This window comes from Tachysurus vachellii, chromosome 3 (assembly GCF_030014155.1).
Source record: "Tachysurus vachellii isolate PV-2020 chromosome 3, HZAU_Pvac_v1, whole genome shotgun sequence".
Lineage (NCBI taxonomy): Eukaryota > Metazoa > Chordata > Actinopteri > Siluriformes > Bagridae > Tachysurus > Tachysurus vachellii.
The window spans coordinates 13,293,115-13,312,060 of record NC_083462.1 but is presented as its reverse complement, the minus strand read 5'-3'; the positions used below and the strand labels follow the sequence as shown (position 1 = coordinate 13,312,060).

At 36.4% G+C, this 18,946-nt stretch overlaps 1 protein-coding gene across 3 annotated transcripts; it reads left to right on the top strand.

Annotated features, from left to right (window-relative positions):
* The first annotated feature begins 6,936 nt into the window (after positions 1-6,936).
* Positions 6,937-11,444, top strand: LOC132842219 (GTPase IMAP family member 8-like). 3 transcript variants are annotated; one of them, XM_060864884.1, is made up of 4 exons: positions 6,937-6,973; positions 7,830-7,998; positions 8,533-9,143; positions 9,741-11,444. In XM_060864884.1, exons 3-4 carry the CDS (start codon positions 8,555-8,557, stop codon positions 11,075-11,077), a joined length of 1,926 nt encoding a protein of 641 aa, XP_060720867.1. In that variant the 5' UTR covers positions 6,937-6,973; positions 7,830-7,998; positions 8,533-8,554; the 3' UTR covers positions 11,078-11,444. The 3 variants fall into 3 exon arrangements, with proteins under 3 accessions (XP_060720867.1, XP_060720868.1, XP_060720869.1); XM_060864885.1 differs by having other exon boundaries at positions 7,830-8,065; XM_060864886.1 differs by lacking the exon at positions 7,830-7,998.
* Positions 11,445-18,946: the final 7,502 nt, after the last annotated feature.

Below are 18,946 nucleotides of genomic sequence, written 5' to 3'. Positions count from 1 at the left end.
GTAGCTAGAGTCCTAACTAGAACCAGAAGATATGAACATATCACCCCTATCTTATCCTCATTACATTGGCTCCTAATCAAATTTCACATTGATTATAAAATACTATTACTAACCTATAAAGCACTTGGTCACACATCACAGTACCTGAGAGATCTTTTGGTTTTTATGTCTACTTTCATCAAAAGATGCAGGCTATTTGGTAGTACCTCAAGTACAAAAGGCTACAGCAGGGGTTAGAGCTTTGTCTTACAGAGCCCCACAGTTATAGAACAGCTTTGTTATTAGTGTTCGAGACTCAGACACTGTCTCACTGTTTAAGTCCAGGCTAAAAACACAACTGTTTAGTCTAGCTTGTTATGAATAGTGTTTCTTATGTAAAGGAGCATATCTGGAGGGTTTATGGGCATAGACTCTCTGGTAAATTGGGATGTCTGGATGCTGTCAGCTTACCACCCTTTCAAGTTGCTCAGGTTTGCAGACTGTGGAGTGGTGGGAAGCTTTACCTCAGAGGGATCCCTCATGTCTGTGTCATGTCTGGAGTCCCTGTCTGCACTTTGCACATAATGTAAATTGTCCATCACCTGATTACAATCATACCTAACTATTCTCTTTCTCTCGCTATATATGTCACTCCCAAGCTTACAGTGTTCCGAGTTCCTAGTCTGATCGTCTCTTCTTATTGACCTACTTCATCAATCCTGACGTTCTACCCCTGGTTGGAGTCTTTTTGGCCTGGTGGTTACCATACCGGGGATTGTTCTGCATGGGTAGCCATTGACTCATGGGATTGCTGTGGATGGGGCCACTTGAAGACTCATATCATCTCAGGGGGTTTCATTGCCACCATCGCCTCCAGCTTGCTCATTAGGGATAGATATTAGAGATGTTAGAGATATAGATAGATGTAGATGTTAGAGATACAGTATATAATATTTAAATATGAAATTAATATATTTAACAGAATTTTAAACTTTAAAGTTATGTATTAATTTTTTATTCTCTTCTGTTTTTATACTGTACTTCTGTAAAGCTGCTTTCAGACAATGTGAATTGCTAAAAACGCTATAGAAATAAATTAAATTGAATTGAAATTTGAAATGTAACTATAAATAGACCAAAAATGTTAAGAAGGCGCGACAACAACAACTAATTCTAAAATACAAATAAGAAAGATATCAATTTCGACTACGCCACTTTGGGAATTTCACCCAAAGAATTAGAAGGAGACACCTACAACTGGCATACACAAGTTTGTATCACCAATTAGAGTCAGAGACATAGGTAACAATACAAAATTCTTTTTTATTGACATCTTCATTAAAACAATATTAAAATAAATAAAGAAGCATTCTTCAGCCAAACGAGCTACAGATCTATTTCTTGAACGAGTTGAGGGGCAGGGACCAGAGCTTACCAGTACAAGAAAGCAGATAATCAGACCACACTCATACTGTAGGTGAATCACTGCACTTCACTGTGTACACACACGCGTTCACCCACACACAGTGAGATGGTCACTGCACACTTGTGAGGAAATACCACCACCAAAAACCAGTCCTTCGCCCCTAGTGCTCAGGCCCTGCCAAGAAAAAGATGACATATAACTACAGTCACGTTAGAGACTGAGTCAACTCAAAAAAACAAAAGTAAATAATTAAATTCACAACCAATAAATAGTTGCTACAATAAATCAATTTCCACAAAATAGAAATTAGAATGTAAGAAAAAAAAAAGAAAATAGACTTTGTAACCAAATTATATAGATCAAAACTAAATCCAATACAATTGAAGAGAAAGTAATTTAAATAAGAAATCCAAAATCCAATTAACCATTCATACCCCAGAAGCAATCAAAACCGAATGCAACTGAAGAACAACAGCAAACTAAAGAAGAATCAAATCAAGATTGCAAATGAAATACATCAAAAATAATATATAATAGAACTAAAGAAACAGACAAAACAATATAAAACAGCCACAAAAGGGAAATAAACAAAAAATGAACTTGAAAACAGGTTTGGGAACAGGTGTAGAAACAGGATTGGAAACTGGTCTGGAGACCGATTTAGAACCATGTTTGGAAACAGGTTTGGAATCCGGTTTGGAAACCGATCTGGAAACAGGTGTGGAAACCAATCTGGAAACAGGTGTAGAAACAGGATTGGAAACCGGTCTGGAGACCGATATAGAACCACGTTTGGAAACAGGACAGCACTGAAGTCATTCACCAACGCGGAGCACGCCGACTGGAATAATTCCGTCATCACCAAGTGACGCATCCCAGGTAAACGTGCATACTCCTGTTTTTATAGCTCCGTGGTGCTGCCAATAAGCTAACGCTGCACCTGCACCGTGACGTAATCAAAATCACTCCTCCTGCCACACATGGAAAGAATAGTCCTTCTAGTAGGCTGCCAACCCTTCAGGTTAATAATGAATGAAAGGAGAACACAAAACATAAACAAAAATCATGTCAAAAAGTCCAGGCTAGATTCTGACAGGGAGTTTATCTCTATCGAGATCCAACTCTTTAACTTCTTTAGATTACTCCTTTGCTTGAATATAAGCGAACAGAACAACTGTTACTAATCCACTTTGTTAGCTGAAATCTACCAGTAGCAAAAACAGCTTTTAGGTCTTTGATAAAGTTGTTGGCTACATTCTCGTTAGGTAATGGCGTTAAGCAGCCATTGACATAAAAGTTTCTTCGAATGATATTAAGGACTTCCTTACTAATGTTGCCTTTGTTATCCTCTTCTGTTTTCCTGAGTGCATAGTTTGCACATCTCGGTGAAGAAACAGCACCAAAGAGGTGAACCAGCATCTGATATTCTACTAGAGGTTGACTAATGTCACCATTAGTCCACCACAAAACCTCAGAAAATCTGTATTCTCAAGTGGAACTTTAACTTGATGGAACATTCCTATATCAGCCATGATGGCTACATATTCTTGCTGAAAACGTAGAATAACTCACAGTAAGGTATTTGTAAGGTCAGGGCCCTGAAGAAGCTCTTGATTTAAAGATGTGCTATAAAAAGTGGACCCAACATCAAACACAACCCTTATTTTCCTTTTTCTTTTGTGATATACACCATGATGGGGTATGTACCACACTCTTCCAGAACTTCCTTGTAGCTGATCTTGTGGCAGCATTTCAGCATGCCTTTTCTCCAGAGATCACTCATGAACTCCTTGTAGTTAATAAAAAAAACTTAATATTCCTTTTGGAATCTCTTCATGAGGTTAGTCACTCGCTGTTCAACTATCTTTCTAATATTGGGGTAGGTGGACACATTACATGGTTGTGGCCCTGCTTTGGTCTTCATTCCCTTTGTAGCAGGGGTAAGATATTGAATATTAACAAAAGGGGATCCTGAAGTATCTTAGCCTGTCTTTCAATGAAGTAACAACATCCTGAAATTTAGCTCTGCACTGTGTCTGTTCAAGTAGATTGCATGCTATATTTCTCCACTTTTTGAGTAATTTATATGGAAGCTTGGATATTATCAGCTTAGGTTTTGAAGGTAAATCAAGATCAGACATGTTAGGGAGGTCTTCAGCAGCATTACAGCAGATGCTCAGGTAAAGGGCATAAACATTAATACCTTTTCCATTATCAGATTTGATATCATCCCAACTCAAATCTTTCTCAATATAGAACTTGTAATAACTACATCATTGCCTAACTGAAGTTTCAGGAGCTTCTTGCCTTCAGCATAACCCCTTCTAGCATCCATGTGTAGACAGCTTCGAACCACCTCCTTTGACTGGAGAGATGTAAATTGTTCCAGATAGTAAAGCCTATCCCTACTATAATCAGTTTTATCTTCTATGCCATGTTTAAAGGCTTGTATGAAGGAACAAAAATTTAGTGGATCTCCATCATACACTGGAATTTTTCTTGAGGGAAGTGTGTTTTTGAGTTCAGCAATATAATTTTGCCTCTGCACCACATTTGAAAGGTTCATGTTTGCATTTCAAACTGTATAACTTGATGGGTTTGCAATGTTTATAGCAGACTTATCGGATTGTATCTGTCACATCAGCGTTACACCTTATTTGCATAACTTGATTGCGCTTAAGTGTTTGGAGCAAAGCACTGTAAGTGCTTATCCCCCGGTCCAAAATTCTGCACGGCTTGTTCAGGTTTTGCAGCTGCACTGAAAGATGGACATCTACATTTTTTTTACATTTACATATTTTCAGAGTTTAACTGTGTCCTCCTCATATAATTTCATTACAGACCTGTCTGAATAAGTCACAAGAAGACACAAAACACTATTGACATAAAACTGCTTATAAAATTCCAATCCCACTCTTTTAAAACAACCACAATTTACATTACCAAAAAAACGGATAAAATTTATTTAAAAAACAAAGTAATACTTATACTTTAAATTTAAATACTTAAATGTAAATACTACATTTACTTTTTTATACAGTTGTTGACCCCACACATTTTTAACTTAACTATATAAATACTCTTCAGATTATGATTAATATTTTCAAGTTGTATGCATTTTCAAGTGTTTGTTAAGTAAAGCTAAAAATGTAGAAATATGTAATGTTTAACGTAAAAGATGCTTATCATAACACTTTGTAGTTGTTGAGACAACGAATCACTTTTTACAGTGTATTCAGAGTTTGTCAAATATGTAATCATGCAATGTAGGAGCAATGTTGGTAAGACATTTTGTTTTCATTACTCTTTATATATATATATATATATATATATGAAGTGAGTTGAAATTAAATTGTAAATTCAAATAAATCCTATAGTTGCATTTTTGTTGTTTATTGTATTGTGTAGAGCAGAGGTATTCAACTAAAATTTAAAGAGGTCCAATAAGAGAAAATTTCTTGAAGCAAAGGTCCGAAAGATCATAATGTCTAACTAGTTAGTGTGATATATATTTAAGGACTCACTCGTCTGTTTCTCTCCTTTTGTTTTCTACACTTGATTGGTCTGTGCATTTCCACTACCACTACCGTAAAGACTGCAAAAGCTGCACCGTTTAAAATAGAAGCGCTTAGTCAAGTTTCATAACCTTTTGTTTTGGCTGTAGGTCCGGGTCCGGATTGGGCAGCTTCTGGGTCCGGACCCAGACCGCAGTCCGCCTGTTAGTGACCTAAGCCACCGTGCCCCCCTTCCTAAATGTTAAGTACATTAAATGTCAAATGTCTTGTTTGTTCAACACGACAAAATGAACTTTTTTAGGGCAAAGAGTTTCCATAATTTTTTAAGTAGAATCCTCCTGGGGGAGCACGGTGGCTTAGTGGTTAGCACGTTCGCCTCGCACCTCCAGGGTTGGGGGTTCGATTCCCGCCTCCGCCTTGTGTGTGTGGAGTTTGCATGTTCTCCCCGTGCCTCGGGGGTTTCCTCCGGGTACTCCGGTTTCCTGCATGGAACCAGCATGCATGGTAGGTTGATTGGCATCTCTGGAAAATTGTCCGTAGTGCGTGATCGCCTGTGTTACTGTGCTTTTACTGTCTCTAGAACATGTTTTTATGCAGACATCATGAGAAAATTAAGTTGTTTTCATGATAAAACAAAAAACATTGTATGGCCTCTTAGGATTTAAAAAACAAAACAAGGCAAGTCCGACATTTGGAAAAGATTGCTACTCCATAATACCATTTTTGTATTGTTTTTGTTTATTATTATTATTTTCTTCTTTACTATAATGATGCTAATAAGCTATAAACACATGATACTTGTGAGATTTTTAATTTTCTATTTATTGTATTTATGTTTAACTTGTTTTGTGTGTTTTTTAATGCATTTATGTTTAATTTGTTTTCATTTTACTTCGTTTCATTTCGTTTTACTTTAGTGAAAGTGAAAGTGACGTGACGTACGGCTAAGTACGGTAACCCATACTCAGAATTTGTTCTCTGCGTTTAACCCATCCAAAGTGCACACACACAGCAGTGAACACACACACACACCGTGAACACACACTCGGAGCAGTGGTATTGCTTTATTTTACTACCAGTTTAATGGTTATGGTCCGTTATTCTGTAAGCTAATCGTTGCCCTTATGTTTGTGTACACTTTTACACAATCTTCATAAACTGTAACAGAATATTTCCGGGAGTGGACACAAAATTCGTGGGAACGGGCGGTAATCGTCAGAAATTCAGCGGGAGCGGTATTATATTACTGAGGCTCTTGTATAATTCCATGTACATATTTCAGGTGGAGCACCGAAACTTATTTTGTGAATTTTACTTTCCATCTTGAACAAAAGAACAAAGGTTATGAAGTCATCGGTCAACTGCATTTCTTTGTAGAGACTGAATGTGTTTATAATCTCTGGGCTGGAACATGAGCACAACAAACATACCACACAAACCCAAAACACACACAGACACACCCACATCCTTTTAAAGCCCATAACACGCACACAGACACACCCACATCCTTTCAGGAATTTGATTATACTATACGTTGATGTATATATTATCTTAATTCTAATGATTTGACCATGCTATTGCTTTGAATTGCCACCTGAACTACATTATGTTGTCAGGAACACAACAAAAATCATGCCCAAATGCAGGGGTTTTAATAAAAACGTAACAAGAACAACACACACAGGTCTTGCTATTGAAAGTACAACTAATCCTGTTTCTGAATTGCTACCTGAGCTAATATCAAGACCTGTGTGGACTTATTTTGAGCCATTTTATGATAAAGATGTGTTAGATTAAAATCTGTCCTTTTTCTAATAGACCTATTTTTGTTTTTACCATCAGAGAAGTTGTCAGTTGTGCATGTTGTTTTTTTGTTTTGCATAGTTCCATGAGAAGGGCAGTGATTACCAAATGGAGTTGTTTTGCTTTCATTTTGGAAGTTTAACTCGTGACTACCTTGCGTGAGAATGCCTTTATATAAGCTGCTTCACTACAAGCTCTTGTACAAGACGACAATCCTGATCCATCTTCACCTGGGCAGATTCTTAACAAGGTTTTTTAGATTTTTAGAATGCATTACACTTCATTAAGTGGGTGTGTTTTTCTTGGGTGTGTTTTCTTGGTTTGTCTTGTGAGAGACTGATTCTCAGGGACAAACCTACCGAGATCGTTCATTTTCAGTGAAAGCTGGAGATTTCCTTCAACATTATTGGTGGCTAGATGTGGGCATATCATTCATGATGTAATTAAGATATAAAACATGTCTCTGCCACATACACATCACTGATTGTTGTGGTTAAGTTAACTTAAAATTTAGGCATAGTTAAGCAGCCCAGATGTGCAATATTTCTCCTCTACCAGGTTGCACAGATGCACTTTATGTGGCTATGACTATTTACTAATGTCCTTAGCTCTGTCTTTGTTTTTTGTAGCACCAGGGTCCTGGAGAAACATTGTCTCATTTCACTACTCATTGTACTGCAACAGCTATATATGGTTGAAATGACAATAAAAGCTACTTGACTTGATCGAGCATGCTGTAATCGATAATGTTTGAGTAGATCAGCTTTGTTAGAAAAAACTGAGCTGCAAAATTTGCAAGGCCATATTGTGCACTAGGAGGAAAAATAAAAAACCTAAAGTTACTGTAAACATTGATGTTTAATCTATGAATTTAAAAAGTGTTAAAATATATTTAAAGCACAAGACAATATATATTGTAAATTGTTACCTGTAAGTTTTTCACATGAATAAGTCACAAAAAAGTAACAACTGACACAAAACACATAATGACATAAAACTGCTTATAAAACTGTAATCCTACTTTTGGTTTAAAATTAAAACAAATCAAATGTGTTATGCGTTCTATATTGCATGGATATTTTCATCGTGTTTTTTGTTTTGCATAGTTCCATGAGAAGGGCAGTGATTACCAAATGGAGTTGTTTTGCTTTCATTTTGGAAGGTTAACTCGTGACTACCTTGCGTGAGAATGCCTTTACATAAGCTGCTTCACTACAAGCTCTTGTACAAGACGACGATCCTGACCCATCTTCACCTGGGCAGATTCTTAACAAGGTTTTTTAGATTTTTAGAATGCATTACACTTCATTAAAAGGAGAGAATGTATATTCCAGCATGAAAGGTGTATAGAAATATTGCTGTTGCAATGGCTTATCTTGTCTTGTCTTGTCTTGTCTTGTCTTGTCTTGTCTTGTCTTGTCTTGTCTTGTATTATATTATATTATATTATATTATATTATATTATATTATATTATATTATATTATATTATATTATCTTTTAATCCTGTTTTGTAGGATTATGTAAATGCAGTTTTTAAATGTTACTTGTCTCTTTTCTGTTCAATGACTTTTTTTTAATCTTTCATATCGCATATTTTATTCTCTCGGGCTAAATATTGTTTTACGCATTTTATTATATTTTATATTTTTATATAATATATTTTTCATCATTTTGCATCACTTATTTGTATCATAATAGATCTACAGTTAAAAAGTAATGTGTCTTAAGTATCACAACAGGTGAATGTATTTTCAGGACAATATACTGGATTAGCAAATGAAAGATTTCTTACTTTTTTGTTCCATTAGGTCATTTTAAGAGGATAGACAAATGGCATCGTTCCAGAATAACACTGTTCATCCCCTACAATTTAACATTATTCTTCTTGGAAAAACAGGACATGGAAAAAGTGCTTCAGGAAACACTTTACTGAGGAGAAATGTTTTTATTTCTAATGAGAGCCTTCAAGGTGTAACTCAGGAGGTTCAGATGGCGAGCAAGACTTTTGATGGAGTGACGCTTAATGTTTATGACACACCAGGAATGTTCAGTCAAGAAAGCAATGAGATTCCCATATCACTATATCAGTCTTTCTTCCAGTTAGATGAGTCAGCTCACACTGTGATTCTGTTGGTGATAAAGGCAGAAAGAGTTGCTGCTGAAGAAAAACAAGCTGTTCGTCTGATTGGGGAATTTTTACCAGAATGTCTTGTACAGAACACATGGATCCTTTTCACCAAAGGAGACGAACTGAACAAAAACAACCTCACTATTCAGCAGTTTATTGAAGAGACAGAAGAAGTGAAAGAAGTCCTTCAGAGATTTCAAAACAGATATCACGTCTTCAACAACTTCTCACAGAATCCAGATCAAGTTAGAGAGTTAATTAATAAAATCAAAGAGGCACCAGAAATAATCCGTAAGTGTTTTTTTAGTTTGTATTCAATCACTGGGCATAAAAACTGATAGAAATATATCCTATTTCAGAAATATATTCCTATTTGCTTATTTGGATTTATTAGGCAATGAAAGTGATCATAGTGGAACTTAGCTACAGTATATGCAGCATTTTAAGAATTAGCAACACCCTGTGGATGTGTTACCTTTACAATAACAACATTCATTTTTAATTTATTTATTTAATTTTGTAGACTGGTTCATTTGTCTTCAGTATGATTACATACATGATTACATTTGCTATTTATTTTACCCTCTGACATTCAATGAAGCAATTACACACACATACACACACACACACACACACACACAAACACACACACAGGTGAAGTGTCATTAACAGAGAACTAACACTAAATAATCAGCTGAAACACTACACACACTTCAGATGTAATAGGTCATATTTTAGCTACTGATTGGTGTGGGTGTGTGTTAAAACATAAAAAATAAATGTCATCAGAAGAACTAATGTGTTTCTAAAATTCTTTGGTGTTAAAATGATAGACCTGTATAGACCTGTAATGATGCATTGAACTGTGTTCTTTTTATCTACTTTCAGCTCCAGAGATGGGATTTCCTCGGACATCACCAGCTGATCCTGAACAAGATTCCCTTCACAGGAGAATCTTACTGGTGGGGAAGACTGGAGCTGGGAAGAGTGCTACAGGAAACACCATCCTGGGAGAGAAGAGATTTAAATCTGAGCTCAGACTATCCTCTATAACATCAGTGTGTGAGGTGCAGCAGGCAGTGGTTTCAGGGAGGAATTTATCTGTCATTGACTCACCAGGGTTATTTGATACGAATATCAGCAAAGAGAAGTTAAGTAGGGAGATAGGAAAGAGTATTTATCTGACCTGTCCAGGACCTCATGCTTTCCTTTATGTCCATGCTCTTAACAACAAATTCACTGAAGTGGAGGAAAGTGTTTTATCAAAATTAGAGCTGATTTTAGGAAGAGAGATGAAAAAATACACAATAATCCTATTCACCCATGGAGACTTGTTAGAGGATAAGAGTGTGGACGAGTTGATTCAGGAGAACAGATCTCTCAGTTACCTGGTCAATGAGTGTGGAGGTAGATATCACATCTTCAACAATAAACAACTGAGAAACAGAGAGCAGGTCAGTGAGCTACTGGAGAAGATAGACAGAATGGTGGGAGAAAACGGAGGAACCTGCTACTCCAATAAGCTGTATCAGGACGCACTGAGATTCAGGCAGGAGGAGGAAAAGAGAATAAGAGAGGAAAGAGAGAGACTCAGGAGAGAGGAGGAGAAGAGAAGGGAGGAAAGAGAGAGACTCAGGAGAGAGGAGGAGAAGAGAAGGGAGGAAATAGAGAGACTCAGGAGAGTAGAGGAGGAGAGGAGTGAGGAAATGGAGAGACTCAGGAGAGCGGAGAAGGAGAGGAGTGAGGAAATGGAGAGACTCAGGAGAGTAGAGGAGGAGAGGAGTGAGGAAATGGAGAGACTCAGGAGAGCGGAGAAGGAGAGGAGTGAGGAAATAGAGAGACTCATGATAGAGGACGAGGAGAGAAGGAAGGAAATAGAGAGACTCAGGATAGAGGAGGAGGAGAGAAGGAAGGAAATAGAGAGACTCAGCAGAGAAGAGGAGGTAAAAAGGAAGCAAATAGAAAGACTCAGCAGAGACTTGGAGCAATTGAGTGCGGAAAACAAAGGGAGAAACAAAGGTACTTGTAAGAAAGCAGAAGAAGAAGCAAGTGAGAATGGTTTTCAGGAGTTTTACAGAAATCACAGTTCTGCTTTTAATTTATTTGGTCAAATTGCACGTGGAGCTTTAGAGAGTTTTGCTCTTAAGTGTTATTTTAATTCTGCAACTTTGCCTCTTAATATTATTGTTAGTTTATTCTTCAGTTTATCTCGAAAAATGTTTTAATTTACAACACAGTAACAGACAATGATGGTGGATGAGTATCATGTACACCTGATATGAAGTTCTTGCTTTGAGAGCATCTTGCTTAAATAACTGTAGGTATCTTGCTATGGTCAAGAGAAGGGCAATTTACAAATCAGGACTAAACCTGACAAATCCCAATGATGTGTATTTAGGTATATTTTTAGTGGCTGTGTTTATAATATACTAAAAACAGCAAACTATCCTGCTTTGACTAAAAATAACGAGTGTAAATAAATCAATTCTTCATAGTGTATTTAATTCTTATAGATGTATTGATTGTTTGAAACTTAGACCAGTATAGCAGTAATAATAGTTGCTACTATTAGTTATATAAAATGTTTATAAGGTGAGACATAACAAATACAGGAATGCAATACATGTTTATTTAATAAATGCTGTAAGGTGTGACAGAAATAAACTGATCTAAAAAATGTTTTCTTCTCATTCCTTTGGCCCTTCTTTACTAAGTACATAATTATATATACTTCATAAAATAGTAATATTAATATACTATTGTATAATTGTATTATCTTTGTCTACTTCTCTACTATGACCAAACAGGTGCAGACAAAAGCTAAGTTTGTTTTTGAAACTTTACTTTTAATGGCAACATTTACACCTAATACTTAATAATGCAAATGATCAAACTATCATACAACATTTACAGTGAACTGCAACTGATCTCTGATCACTAATGCAAAACAAGAGAAAAAAATAGGGTTTCAGAAACAGCAAAACTCTAAAAGACTTAAATCATGAATTAAAGCATAAGTAAACATTGCAAACATTTACTTAATTCAATTGTTTTAATGTTTGCATTTTTCTATGGTCTAACCAATTGCAATATGATAAAATGTCAATTAGTTAACCGAGAATTTGTAGAGGGAAGATAATATACCAGTCCCAGAGTCATTTAAACCCCCAGACATGTTGTGTCCTTTTTTTTGTCCTGGAGCTTGTCCTACAGCTCTGGAAGACAAACTCTCCCTGTTCACCCATGACTGCGTTCCCTGGCATAACTCCAACATCGTTATCAAGTATGCAGATGATACCACTGTGGTTGGTCAGATTGGCAACAATGATAAATCAGCCTACAGTGAGGATATCCAAAGACAGCATGGTGTTTCACTAACAACCTCACCCTTAATGCCACAAAGACAAAAGTAACATTGTGGACATCTGAAAAACTAAAATAACAGCAGTTCCATCAGGACCACTTCGTCAATGAAGGTTTATTGCGAGCAGGGGCATCACTAGGCCCTTTTTAGGGGGGCTTTAGCGCGTTTTTCAATCGGCAGGGATGCCGAGCAGAGCGAACATCAGAGAGTACAAGGTGTGTGTGCTTTTATTGATGGATTGCTATGATATGACATCTGCATCGGTGCAGTTCTTGTAATTGCAGTTTACTGGACCAATACACAGTTCGGGTTCTCATCCAATGCGTCTTCGCTGCGTTCAACTTCAGCCCTTAACACAGTGTGATAGTTGTTTTATCTTCCAGCAAAAATGAAGCGATTAACACCCATGAAAACATACTTTAGAAAACGACCATGATCTATTTTAATTGACCTTTTAAAATGTAAAACATATTATTGTGTATTTCGGCATTACAAATATGCAGCCAGGGGGCACGGTGGCTTAGTGGTTAGCACTTTTGCCTCACACCTCCAGGGTTGGGGGTTCGATTCCCACCTCCGCCTTGTGTGTGTGGAGTTTGCATGTTCTCCCCGTGCCTCGGGGGTTTCCTCCGGGTACTCCGGTTTCCTCCCCCGGTCCAAAGACATGCATGATAGGTTGATTGGTATCTCTGGAAAATTGTCCGTAGTGTGTGAGTGAATGAGAGTGTGTGTGTGCGGCCTGTGATGGGTTGGCGCTCCGTCCAGGGTGTATCCTGCCTTGATGCCCGATGACGCCTGAGATAGGCACAGGCTCCCCGTGACCCGAGGTAGTTCGGATAAGCGGTAGAAAATGAGTGAGTGAGAAATATGCAGCCATGCACAGAAATGATTAAAGACACACATCATTATATTGTCTGAAAGCACTAAATGGCACAGAGAGAGAAACATCATGTGGAGTTATTTTATTTTGTATTATTAAACATAATTTTAATTATATATATGAATCATTAGTGTATCATGATACATATATTAGAGTAAGAGTAAAGGGATTTGTGATTTTTTTAAGTAATTGATTTATAGAAGTGGCAAATTGATAATTCATGTTGTTATTTTTAATAAAACTACATTCACAACTCAAAATTTTCTAGTGACTGGTCACATCTAAATTTAAATTTTTTTTTACAGTGAAATACAGGGAATAGAATGGAATAGTGGATTGCAATAAGGTTAGTAGTATACAACCCTACCCTGGGGGCTGAGCCCCCCAAAATGAAAATTCTAGATTCGCCCCTGCCTGTGGCCATGCACCTGAATTCAGTAATTTGATGGGTGTTCCAAAGATTGTAAATTTAATATTATATATATATATATATATGATAATCTTGTTTCTCTTTGTTGCTACTGGATTGACCTATCTCACATAAATAATCTATCTATCTATCTATCTATCTATCTATCTATCTATCTATCTATCTATATATCTAATGTTAAAATTAGATGTTTTAGTATTTTAACATATTTAACAAGTTCTCAACTGAAAATGTACTACAAGAATTATGTGGCAAATATGTGGTTTCAATTAAAATATTCAATTAAGAATATATGAATTCCATATGAAGGTAAAAACAGAAGTGAAGAATACGGTGTGTTGATTTGTGGAAAATGTTCATTTATGTCACTTATTTTAGATCAACACTGTAGTTCTCACCACATAGAGACAGACTGTAAAATGCCTTCATTCTACTCTCATCTCTATTCAGCATGGAATATAGTTTTGGATTATACAGGACATGAATTCTTCATAAAAATCAACACTACCTGTGTGTTGTGACTGAGGAAGGCTTGTTGTTTCTGCTGAAACTGCTGGATTCTGCTCTCCATAATGGGGCGGAAGTGACAGATCAAACCCTGGACACAAATCATGCATTAAAAACAATTGACCAAATACATTAAAGCACTATTAATACTATAAAAGCATGATGTTCTGTATTGTACCTGTACAGGCCATGCAGCTCCATCACCCAGAGCACAAATGGTGTGACCCTCGATCTGTTTGCTGAGCTCCCAGATCATATCGATCTCTGCTGCCCGTGCGTCTCCCTTAACAAAGTGCCACATCATATTATTCATCCAATCCACTCCTGAGAAAAAGAAGAATTAGATTAATTAGAATTAGAATAGATTAATAATAAAATACTTAAAAAGAAGAGAGGCTGTTGAGGGATCGACCGTTTTACAGCTATAACAGAAGTGATGAACTCAGGGATGTTGCACAACATTAAATGACCTGTCAGGCAGTAATACATTACAAACTGTAATCGGTGGCAACTTGCTGTGGTGTAAGAGAAATAAAATACTTGAGCTGTCATAGATAAAAAATCCAAAACTATTGCTTTTGTTTCCTATAACTGCACGGCCAGTCCTGCTTCTCTGTGTTCTCAAGTCCCGTGAGGTTTATCCAGCATTATTTGAACGCACCATTATTCATCACACAGTATCACATCAGCAGAGAAACCAATCCTTACTTTCCCTGCATGGGGTGAATTGACCACAGCTTTCATGCTTATAGAATTCGATCAGCCGGGCAATCGCTCTGATTACATCCGTCTGTAATGAAACAAGAGCTTTGTATTTTCACATTAAATTCCGGCATTGTTTCTGATGACATCCTACAAAGCACAAGATTGCACATGGGTCTGTTCCAACTATGATGGAAAAACTTTAGAGACATGTAATTAGTACTGAAGAAATTTTTCTGTGACTGTGGAACTTCTGTAAGATCCAGACTACCCACAGGACAGGATCATGAGAAAAGGCTCCCGAATGCAAAATAGACCCTTTTTGAATCTCCTCCTACAAACTCTATACTTCAAACTAAATAAATTCTCCCTGTACTGCTGTAACTGTTACTGATTATGATTGGATGATCATTTTCAACAATTCAACTGATAAAGATTAAAATAATCTTTCAAACAATCTTTCATTTCATCTTTCATTTTTTTAATGAAAGCGTTGCTTTTTTTTTGACTACCAGCTGTGATGATGGTAGTCAATAAAAAATAGCAACACTTTCATTAAAAAAATTTAATCAATATACAAGATGATGGCTCAAGAGGTTAATGCCTTGGGTTGTTAATTGTAGGATAAGGGTTGAAGTTGCCACTGTTGGGCCCTTGAACAAGGCCCTTAACTGCTCAACTTAACCTCACCTGCTCCAGAGGTGCTGTATCATGGCTAACCCTGTGCTCTGACCCCAGTCTCCAAAGTCGGGATATGTAAAGAAAGAATTTTACTGTGCTAGCATCGCTGCCTATGTTCTTGTAGAACCTCCCTCATTCATCAGTTCACCAATAAACCATATTATACAGATTAACATCTCCATGTACAATCAGATGAAATCTCATGACAATGACGTCTGCAGTACCCAGACTGGTCTAAGCCTGTATGAGGCCGTCAAAGTGACGCACATTCAAATTTAAATTCAAATTCTGTGTATTTGTATAGGGCTTTTAACAATTGCAATTGTCTCATAGCAGCTTTACAGAAGTATGAAAACAGGAGAGAGAGAGTAAAAAAGAAATAAATATTTAATAATAATAATAATAATAATAATAATAATAATAATAAGAAGAAGAAGAAGAAGAAGAAGAAGAAGAAGAAGAAGAAGAAGAAATAAGGATAAAAAAAGAAATGAATATATACAATTAAAGTTCAACATTAATGTAAAAATATTAATTTAAAATTTAAAATACTAAATACTAATTTAAAATACTAAAAATCTTTTCCTATCCCTAATGAGCAAGCCAGAGGCTATGGTGGCAAGGAAAAACTCCCTGAGATGATATGAGGAAGAAAACTTTAGAGGAACCAGGCTCAGAGAGAGAAAAAATTGTTAGGTAAGTTTGGAATCAGGTGATGGACAATGTAAATTATGTGCAAAGTGCAGACAGATACTCCGGCAAGACATCATAACTAAAAGGGAGAGACAGAAGTTTGTAAAGACAAGAGAGATTCCTGGTATGTAAAGCATCCCACCACTACACTGTCTGCAAACCTGAGCGACTTGCAAGGGTGGAAAGCTGACAGCATCCAGACATCCTATTCATAAAAATCTAGACTAAACAAATGTGTTTTTAGCCTGGACTTAAACAGTGAGACTGTGTCTGAGTCACAAACACTAATTGGAAGGCTGTTCCATAACTGTTGTGCTCTGTGAGAAAAAGCTCTGACCCATGCTGTAGCCTTTTGTACTTGAGGTACTACCAAATAGCCTTTGATCAAAGTAGGCATGACGGATCATAAAAAAACAATCTCTCAGGTACTGTGGCACAAGACCATTAAGTGCTTTCTAGGTTAGTGATAGTATTTATTAATCAAACTTGACTGGGAGAAAATACAAAGGATAAGATAGGGGTTATGTGGTCATATCTTCTGATTCTAGTTAGGACTCTAGCCACTGCATTCTGGACTAACTGGAGCTTGTTTATGCTCCTACTGAAACATCCAGACAGTAACACATTACAGTAATCCAACCTAGAGGTAACAAATGCATGAACTAGTGTTTCTGCATCATGTACAGTAATGACATCATATTTCTTATCTTAGCAATATTTCAAAGATGAAAGAAGGTTACCCTTGTGATATTATTTATGTGAGTTTCAAATGAGTGACCGGTATCAACAATCACACCAAGGTCTTTTACTGTTGCACATGATGTAATAAAAAGACCATCAGTAACTCTGTAATCAGAAAGTTTACTGGCTACCTATGGTCCTAGTAAAAGCACTTCTGTCTTTCAGAGTTAAGCAGGAGGAAGTTAGTAAGCATCCACTGGGCCTAAAACAGAACCTTGCGGATAACCAAACATTGCCTTAGTTTGTTTAGAGTATACACCATTTAAATAAGACCTGATCCAGGAGAGGGTTGTCCCTTTAACACCAACAACATGTTCTAGCCTATCAAGTAGAATAGCATGTTCAATTTTATCAAAAGCTGTACTTAGATCAAGCAACACCAGCAAAGAGACAGAGGTACCATGCTTGAATTCACTGAGCTCATGAGTGCAACCCATTCTTTTACAAATCTATCTAGCGAAGAATACGGTGTGTTGATTTGGGAAAAATGTTCATTTATGTCACTTATTTTAGATCAACACTGTAGTTCTCACCACATAGAGACAGGCTGTAAAATGCCTTCTTTCTACTCTCATCTCTATTCAGCATGGAATATAGTTTTGAATTATACAAGACATGAATTCTTCATAAAAATCCCTCGATCTGTTTGCTGAGCTCCCAGATCATCTCGATCTCTGCTGCCTGTGCGTCTCCCTTAACAAAGTGCCACATTATATTATACATCCAATCCACTCCTGAGAAAAAGAAGAATTAGAAAAGATTCATATTAAAATACTTTAAAAAAGAGAGGCTGCTGAGGGATCGTCAGTTTACGGATATAATAGAAGTGATGAACTCAGGGATGTTGCACAACTTTAAATGTCAGGCAGTAATACATTACAAACTGTAATCGGTGGCAAATTGCTGTGGTGTACTAGAGAAATTTTTCTGTGACTGTGGAACTTCTGTTAGATCCAGACTACCCAAAGGACAGGATTATGAGAAAAAGCTCCCGAATGCAAAATAGACCCTTTTTGAATCTCCTCCTACAAACTCTACACTTCAAACTAAATAAATTCTCCCTGTACTGCAGTAACTGTTACTGATCATGATTGTGTGATCATTTTCAATAATTCAACTGATAAAGATTAAAATTACACCAGTAATAGGTAAACAATATGCCTTATAAATAAACTAAACTAAACTAGTTATAAAGTACTTATAAACTAAATCCTGACCTTAATTTTTTTTTTCTTACTGCAGTAAACACAACCTTGTTTCAGCAGGGAAAATGCATGATGCTGATTGGTTAATTCAGTTTGTTATCATGACAGCTGGTAGTCAATAAAAAAGCAACGCTTTCAATAAAAAAAAATAATTAATATAATAATAATAATTGCTAAACTACTTTGTTGAATCAGTGAAATTGAAAGCACAGTAAAGACTTGTATAAACACTTACTGTAATAGCTGTGATTAGGAGATGGTTTTGGTTGATTGTTTTCGGATAAGTTTTTTTTGGGATAAGTTGCAAATGGGTCCCTTTGGAGTCTAGTTCAGTAAGACAGTTAATAAAAATAAAGAATATAAAAAGTTTCCACACAATTTTATTCATACTGCGTCCATATATAAAGTCGATTCCTGCCTTTGTTCACCTGTATTCTGCTCTTACTTAAGTTCTTAGCTCTGTCTCTGTGTTTTGTAGCACCATGGTCCTGGAGAAACGTTGTCTCATTTCATTACTCATTGTACTGCAACAGCTATATATGGTTGAAATGACAATAAAAGCTACTTAACTTGAAGTAATCGATCATGCTGTAATCTATAATGTTTCAGTAGATCAGCTTTTTTAGAAAAAACTGAGCTGCAAAATTTGCATGGCCATATTGTGCACTAGGAGGAAAAAGAAAAAACCTAAAGTTACTTTAAACATTGATGTTTAACCTATGAATTTAAAAAGTGTTAAAATATATTTAAAGCACAAGACAATGTATATATAGTAAATTGTTTCCTGTAATTTTTCACATGAACAAGTCACAAAAATGTAACAACTGACACAAAACACATAATGACTTATAAAACTGCAATCCTACTTTTGGTTAAAATCAAAACAAAACA

Coding starts and splice junctions, on each gene's coding strand:
- LOC132842219 (XM_060864886.1), top strand. CDS start 8,555: ATGGCATCGTTCCAGAATAACACTGTTCATCCCCTACAATTTAACATT. Junction 9,144..9,740: donor AGAGGCACCAGAAATAATCC/GTAAGTGTTTTT, acceptor ATCTACTTTCAG/CTCCAGAGATGGGATTTCCT.